This window comes from Copadichromis virginalis, linkage group LG9 (assembly GCF_057382275.1).
Source record: "Copadichromis virginalis isolate Kocher_CV1m ecotype Utaka linkage group LG9, C_Virginalis_male_GT1.1, whole genome shotgun sequence".
NCBI classification, from domain to species: domain Eukaryota; kingdom Metazoa; phylum Chordata; class Actinopteri; order Cichliformes; family Cichlidae; genus Copadichromis; species Copadichromis virginalis.
Genome location: NC_140626.1, coordinates 3,332,187 through 3,340,803, shown reverse-complemented (window position 1 = coordinate 3,340,803; position 8,617 = coordinate 3,332,187). Strand labels below are relative to the sequence as shown.

The 8,617-nt window shown below is 40.2% G+C and overlaps 1 protein-coding gene across 1 annotated transcript; it reads left to right on the top strand.

Moving 5' to 3' along the window:
- The first annotated feature begins 853 nt into the window (after positions 1–853).
- On the top strand, positions 854–3,136 carry LOC146701116 (uncharacterized). Its single transcript, XM_085467439.1, has 2 exons — positions 854–2,048; positions 2,412–3,136. The coding sequence occupies exon 1, from the start codon at positions 989–991 to the stop codon at positions 2,045–2,047; it is 1,059 nt and encodes a 352-aa protein (XP_085323565.1). The 5' UTR covers positions 854–988; the 3' UTR covers position 2,048; positions 2,412–3,136.
- Positions 3,137–8,617: the final 5,481 nt, after the last annotated feature.

Genomic DNA, 8,617 nt, shown 5'->3' with positions numbered 1-8,617 from the left:
CCATGTCGGGCCCTGGTGCTGTCCAACTCTTCATACTGGGGACCCTTTCTTGGATATCTGCCACTGTGATGGTTACTGGACCCTGTTCAGGGAGGTCGCTGTGGTCTGCCCTCAGATCCAATAGCCACTGAGCATTGCCGTTATGGGTTGCGTCCTTCTCCCATATGCTCTTCCAGTATTGCTCCGTCTCTAGCCTTTGGGGTGCTGTTCTCTTATTATTATTGTTCCCTTGCCACTGAGAGTACACCTTTGCTGGTTCTGTGGAGAACAGCTGGTTTATTCTCCTGCCCTCTATCTCTCTGGTGTACCTCCTCAAGCGGCTGGCCAAGGCTGTGAGTCTTTGCTTGGCAGTTTCCAAGGCCTCAGGTATGGACAGCTTGCTGTATTTCTTATGCACCTTCTTTGTTGCACCTTTCTGCAACTCCGTTAGTTGGCTAAACTCGCTCCGTGCTACTTTGATCTTACCCTCTAGCCTCCTTCTCCATGGAGGGTACTACCCCTTGTGGCTGTTCAACTTGTAGCCAAGCATCTCACTGATCACTATATATATATATATATATATATATATATATATATATATCCTGTGCTAATCTCTCTGAGCAGGCGTACAGGCACTTTGGAGGCCAAATGTCTCTCACCTTTGCCCTAGAAACAAGTCTATTATTTATCTGTGTCTGTAAGTGTGTTTGCATTGACCCTCAAAAGACTGAATGCCAACTCTCATGAGCACATTTGCAATGTGTGTATGAAAATAAGTATAACTACTTATTTAATAAAAGGTCACAAAATACCACTAATAAAAGGCCGGTTAGAATAATGTATTTCCCACAACTCACTGCCTCTGTTTGTATCTCTGTCACTGCAGGACCAACGTGGATCGAGAAGTCAGCGCTCTCAGGAGCCCGACAAATTCATTGAAGAAAGAAGTGGAAGAAAAAAATACTGTGACGAGTTTGGGAAAGACATTACTGTGAAAGCTTCCCTAAAAATGCATCAGGTCATTCACACCAGAGAGAGACCGTTCAGCTGTGACGAGTGTGGAAAGTCTTTTTCCTGGAAGAAAGCCCTAAAAAGACACCATCTCATCCACAGTGGACTTAAAGCGTACAGCTGTGATGAGTGTGGAAAGTCTTTTACCCACTCTGGAAACTTAAAAGCACACCAACTGATCCACACTGGAGAGAGACCATTCAGCTGTGATGAGTGTGGAAAGTCTTTTACCCACTCTGGAAACTTAAAAGCACACCAACTGATCCACACTGGAGAGAGACCGTTCAGCTGTGATGAGTGTGGAAAGTCTTTTACCCACTCTGGAAGCTTAAAAACACACCAACTGATCCACACTGGAGAGAGACCGTTCAGCTGTGATGAGTGTGGAAAGTCTTTTACCCACTCTGGAAGCTTAAAAGCACACCAACTGATCCACACTGGAGAGAGACCGTTCAGCTGTGATGAGTGTGGAAAGTCTTTTACCCACTCTGGAAACTTAAAAGCACACCAACTGATCCACACTGGAGAGAGACCATTCAGCTGTGACGAGTGTGGAAAGTCTTTTAGCAAGTCTGGAAGCTTAAAAACACACCAACTGATCCACAGTGGAGAGAAACCATTCAGCTGTGACGAGTGTGGAAAGTCTTTTACCCACCCTGGAAACTTAAAAACACACCAACTCATCCACAGTGGACTTAAAGCGTACAGCTGTGATCAGTGTGGCAGAGCTTTTACTCACAGTAGCAGCTTACGGAGTCATCTAGTTACCCACTCTGGAATTAAGGCATACAGCTGTGACATTTGTGGAAAAACTTTCAGCCGGATAGGGAGGCGAAATACACACCTACGCATTCACACCAGACATGATGTGTACAGTTGTGATCAGTGTGGCAAACACTTTGCTACAAACACAGAGTTACGATGTCACATGTTTACCCACTCTGAGGAGAGCCCTTATAAATGTGACCTGTGTGAGAAGACTTTTAAATCTCCACATTCTCTGAGACGACACCAACAGATCCACACCAGAAAGACTCTACAAGTGCAGTTACTGTGAGGTATGTATTTTTATGTTTATCTTGTCAGCCCGACTGTTTGAAACAACTCTGCTCATCAAATTGTGTTAGCATGTTAGCAATTCTACTGCATGGAAAGGCAGCTCTGAATGATTATTCAGACTCTGATCACAGGTTTTTAGGGATAGTGTTTGAGAATTGTATTACTGTTATTGTAGCATTAAACTAGTATTAATTTAATGTTTTTACTCTTATCGTTTTTATAGCACATTAAATTGAGCTGAGTGTGATAATGTAATCAGTAAAATGTAATTGGACTTTGGCAGAGATGCTCTTTATTTCAGGCGACGTTCAGGATAAAAATGTTGACGGACTGACTTACACTGTCTTTGTGTCTTTGTTTAGAAGCAGAGCAACACAGATGGATCAAGTTCTCAACCCTGTCATCGCTATGGGAAAGACTTTTGTTGTGACCTTTGTGGAAAAACATGAAGTCATTGAAGGACTCTGAAAATACATCAACGTAGACACACTGGAGACGAAATGAACTACTGTAAAGAATGCAGGAGAGGCTTCACCACTTCAAAGCACTTCAAACAATATGAACTCACTCACAGTGGCGTTAAAAAGCATGTCTGCGATCAGTGTAGGTCATCCTTCATCAGTGCACGTCAGCTTGAAAAGCATAAACGAGTCCACACATGAGAGAAACCATACAAGTGCAGACACTGTGACAAAACCTTTTCGCAATCATGTGATCATACTAAGCATGAACGCAGACACATGAAAGAGAACTTCATCTGTGAAAGAGTTTGAGTAATCTCAGTTCATACTCCACTCACAAACGATTCCATGTTACAAATAAACTGTTACGTCTTGATTCCCGCTTTTAAGTTAATCTTGTAAACAGTACATTTGCATAACGACTGAAACCAGCCCAATAAATGAACAATGGGCTGTGAGGTCAGTTTCTTCATCATTAATATGCAAATTCTTATGACCATTGATCAACAACCACTGGTCAATGGCCATGAGTACCATTCACAGAGTAAAAATTTGCATAATGATTATGAAGGAACTGTTTTACTGTTACCAATGTTCAAAAACATTTACTAAATTATCTCCTCTGTGCAAACATCAGCGTGATGCAGGACTGAAATCATTACCATCTCTGGATCACAGTGAATCTGCATACTGGGTCAGTGACCTCCTGACCCAGTATGAACCTTCCAGATCCCTCAGGTCATCTGGATCCGGTCTTTTATCAGTTCCCAGAGTCAGAACCAGACACGGAGAAGCTGCATTCAGCTTTTATGCTCCTTATATCTGGAACAAACTCCCAGAAAGCCTCAGATCAGCTGAAACACTCAGTTTATTTAAATCCAGGTTGAAGACTCACCTGTTCTCAGCTGCATTTGAATAAAGCACCAAATCCACACTTTTAAGCTTAAATTTCAAAACTTACACTAACTACTGATCTTATCTATTTCTGATTTTATCTGTTTTGATTTTATATACTGTTTTGTTTGTTTTGTTTGTTTGTTAAGTGGGTTTAGAGCTCTGGGTAGCTCCCCAACTGGGTCTAGACTGGGTCTACAGAGTATTTTAAATTCAGGGAATTTAAAATAGAAAGTAGCTCGTCCACAGAAGGACTGGTAGCTCCCCTTACGATAAGGGTTCAGATCGCGCGAACAGGTGTGAAATGTGTGTGTTTACTTAGTTTGTTTGTTTGCTTGTTTTAATCAATTTTAAATCATGCTTTTTATTTGTTTTTGTTTCTAATGTCTCTGTAAAGCACTTTGAATCACCTTGTTGTTGAATTGTGCTATACAAATAAATTTGCCTTGCCTTGCAGAGACAGAAAGATCCTCTTCTGGTTTCAGGGTCAGACTTAAATCTTTGAGATCAGGCTCCACAGAGTTCAGGTGGAGTCTTCTGTAAAGATCTGATTAGGCACCTATGAAAATGTGCCTCTCGTTACATTTTAAGCTTTCTAAACTGTTCTACTGTAGTGTTTGTGTTGAGTGGTTAGCTTTGTTCCAGCAGTTTGATTAAGAAATCTGTTTCCTGTTATATTTTTATTGAATGCATTGATCCATGTGTTCTGCAGTTTTTTTTCAGCTTGTTTGTGTAATGAAATCTTGCAACAGTTAAACCAAAATTTTACATGTTAAATAAAGAAATGGTTTACTGACAAAGAGTTTGAGCCGTGATGTCATTTCCTGTATATCAGAGCAACACCTGAAGTGACCAGTGTTTAAAGTCAGAGTCAAATTTTGTGTCAGCTTGACCTTGTGAAAACTGCTTGGCGATGCTTCACTATGTTATCTGCTAACTGTTGGGGCGTAGAAGGACGAAACTCCCAGGGTGACCAGTGCCAGGAGCTTCCTGATGCAGAGAGTTGAGTGTGGGGGATATAAAGGAGAAGCTGAGGCATCCCAAGGTTAAAGCTGGCATAACTGAACTTTAATGTTTGATGTGTGTTTTGGTTCTCCTGCGTACAGTAATTAATAGCTTGAACACAGCAGAGCTTGATATAAAGACCTTACAATTGAATTGAATTAAATTGGTTATTTAGTAGGTCTAAAGGGTTAAACTGCGTCCTCACTTCTGCTTCATGAATATGAAGGGTTGTAGTGGGAGAAGGTGGTGTGAAGTCCTCATAGGTGTGAAGTGAGAAGGGGGCTCCTGTGGGTGAAGTCTTTGATAGCGTCGATGGCTCTGTTGTGGGGGGAGTGGGGAAGGTGGGAGGATGAGTGACCAAAGTGTCTCTATTGAGGTGTGAAAGCTGCTCGATGTCTCATCAAACCGGCAGTAAAAGTCATTGAGGGTGTTGGCCAACAGCAAGTCGTCAGTGGAGTAGGGCTGTGTGCTTCCTGAAGTGAAAATCTGGCATTTAAAGATGAATGGGGAAAACTCGCTCACAGCTGACTAATGAACATTTGCATGCATGCTTAAGAACTGCATTGACCACATTTCACCCAAGGTTTAAAATTCTGCCTGCAAATGTCAGAGATGTACTCGTCTGTGTCCATATTTTCTCCAGCATACGGGGGATTCCCATCATAATGAGTCTTTTGGTAAGAGGTGATAAAGAACCTAATCAAAATTTCCATCCAAATTCCCTCCATCTTTGTGAGCTAGTGCATTTCAGTTCATCCTGTGTTATGCACACACCTCCCTCCTTCTCCCATCTTATTTGTAAAGAACGTATACAAACAGGAAATGTGTTTTTTGTTGATGTCACCACTATATGCCTTTTTGAGCATTGCTATCAAATCTACATTAGTGTCCGACACCACTCTAATTGTCCTCTTTATATAGTGTCTTATTAACAAATATCGTCATAAATCCTGTTTTTCCAGATTGTATTTTTATTTCAATGTATCAACACTAATAAAATTTCCATCTTTAATCAAGCTATCAAATATAGGCAATCCTTTAGCAGACCAACTTTTAAGACATGAGTCCAGTTTTTTGGGGGTAATGTCAGAGACATAAGCATACCATTTAAATAATACCAAGTCTTGTTCTAGTTTAAATCCAAATATATATATTGTTAATTAAATGTTAAATAAAAAATATAAAAAGTTGCATTTCCTGCAAAAATGCAGTGTGGTGGAATCTGATGAAAACGGCAGGAAAATCTCCCTTTTAACAGGAAAGCAGAACTCTCAAATAACCAGGAAGTGGCGGCCATCTGGCACAACCGGTTGGGGTGAGGGAAGGAAGACAGGAGAAAAGACAGACAGAGATTAATAACAAGTATGATTCAATGCAGAGAGGTCTATTAACAGTGTTGGGAAGGTTACTTTTAAAATGTATTCCACTACAGATTACAGAACTTTGTTGTCTGGGTCAAGTTTGCTATCCAGAGACAGAGAGAGGCATTGAAAGGCTGCTCCAACGGAACTTATTGTTTCAGAGGAAAACACGAACACAGCGTACAGTCGAGTCTTAATAACGTACTTACAACTGGGCTTTTGGCTGCAGTGATTATTATTGTATTTACATGCTTCCAGCTCCTGTTTCTGCTCTATGACAACTCGTACTTTTCTCCTTTTTCTCCCTCCTCGCTCACAGACACATCACGGGTATGGCAGTCCATTCTCCCTGCAGCACGGACTACACTGCCCATGAGGCTACATTCTTTAGCACTATGCTTGTAACACTCTCTTATTGCCTTCAAATTATTTTTAAAAATATTTCTTCACTTCATTATGAGACGCGAGATTGAGACACGGGCCTCTTAATGCGTGGAATTACCAAAAATAGAGGGTATAGCCAAACATATTGTGGCGAGCTCAGACGGGGAGGAGACAGATGTGTCGTTTGGTCTTGTTTGTGAGAAGCTTTTGTCACAGTGTCTAAACCTGTATGGTTTCTCTCCTGTGTGGACATGTTTGTGTCTTTTGAGCTGACTTGCAGTGGTGAAGGATGACCCACACTGATCACAGACATGCTTTTTAACCCCACTGTGAATGAGTTCATGCTGTTTTAAGTCCTTTGGTCTGGGGAAGCCTTTCTCACATTCTTTGCAGTAGTTCATTTTGTCTGCAGTGTGTCTACGTTGATGTATTTTTAGGGTCTTTTGATGACTGAAAGTTTTTCCACAAAGGTCACAATGAAAGTCTTTCCCACCACCATTTTAATCCTGAACATCGCCTGAAATAAAGAGCATCTTTGCCAACGTCCAGTTATCTTTTATTGCTTACATTATAACACTTAGCTCAGTTTAATGTGCTACAAAAACTATAATAGTAACAAAAGTATTATAATAATTAGAGCGATACTGACCTAAATTACTAGATCGGATATCGGAGAGAAATAAAAAATGTAATCCGATCCATTAAATATCACAAAAGCACCTCACAAAACTTGCAACACGGCGAAACCGAGCTCAAAACCTTAGCACGTCGGAGCACTACGTGTCAATCATGGAGCTGATCAATGATCAGCTGATCAGCTTTTCTGATGGCTGGTAACTGTGCAGGGGCGGATCTAGCAAAGTTTAGCCAGGGGGGCCGATAGGGCATGAACAGGGAAAAGGCGGTACAAAGACATACTTTTCTTTCTTATTCTCATGTGTAGCTTTTATTAAATACATATCTGGATCTTACAACCAAAGTTTTTATCTGATGTACAATGTATAGAAGTCCATTACTGTATATAGTAACTATTAAGTCTAATATACCCTAGTAAGCTATAGTACTTTTTCCTTTGGAAAGATACCATCTATGTAGTCTACAATTCTGTTGAAGAAAGATGTTGAATCTATGTAATTATTGTAGAAAAAGTACTGATTTCTGTGCATAATTTTTTTTTTTTTTTTACATGTGCATTAAATTAAAGACAATTACGTCAGTTAAGCATTATGAGGTTGAGGGTGGGGAGGATGGTTCCCCTTTTTTTTCCTGGGAATTTGCAACCCTATTAGTTAGGTTGCTTAATATATCCACTAAAAACTGAATAAAAACAACAGAATACGGAGGATGGTGCAGGTTTAAGTTTAATAGATTGATCAGTATTGCTGAACTATGAAATATTTTGGGTGTAGTGTATTTTTTGCATAAAGGTATAACAGAATAGTTAGTTTTGCTTGTTTTTTTTTAAACTTTGAGTAGCAACTTGTACAAAATGCAGCAAGATATAAAAAAATGTTTATTCATTATAAAATACGCTATATTGGATTTATATCGGTATCAGCAGATTTCCAAATTTATCATCATTTATGATATGGTTATCGGTATCGGACATAAAAAGTGGTATTGTGCCATCTCTAATAATAATACTAAATTAATGATACGACAAGAGTAATATAATTCTCAAATACTATCACTAAAAAAACTGTGATTCAAATCTAAATAATCACTCAGAGCTGCTTTTCCATCCAGTAAAATTACTAACATACTAACACAATGTAATGAGCAGAGTTCGAATGAGATGAACAGGCTTCTGTCGGGGGGAGCCAAATAATCTCTCTCAGTTCTGCTGAAAATTCATGCAGGCAGACTTTAGACTTCAGTTTGACGGCTCACCATGCAGCAAATCACATACTAAGACAACCTAGCTTCATATGATTAATTGAAAGGAGAAAGGGAGGAGATGCTCTAAACACAGCGAGTGAAGTGGTACAAACCAGGTACACAGATCAATAGAGAGAGAAAAAGAGTTTCGAGAACAATTGAAGAATGAGAGAAAAGGAGCAGCATCTGGCTGCATTTCAGTGGAGACTGTTTGTAAAATGAGAAGCTGGCTAAAATGAAAGCCATTTTTATTTTCAGCCATTTTCCATCATGAAGGTGTCGTGGAATTTTTCATAAAGTCTGCAAGACTTCCCCTTTCACATCCAAGGCCAGAGCTATTGCTACACTCATATGGAAAACGACTCCATTTACATTTGGGTCTGCGGTCCCCCCTGCACTTTGCTTTAGCTATGGAGCCACTAGCCGTTGCAATTAGTAACTGTGAAACCCATCATAACTTTATATGCAGATCATGTGGTACTAACATTGTCAGATGCCAGCCGCTCATTGCCTGCCCTGCTTCACCCCATCGACAAACACCCCATCGACAAATTTGGGCATCACTAACCCCTCATATGGAAGCGA

Coding starts and splice junctions, on each gene's coding strand:
- LOC146701116 (XM_085467439.1), top strand. CDS start 989: ATGCATCAGGTCATTCACACCAGAGAGAGACCGTTCAGCTGTGACGAG.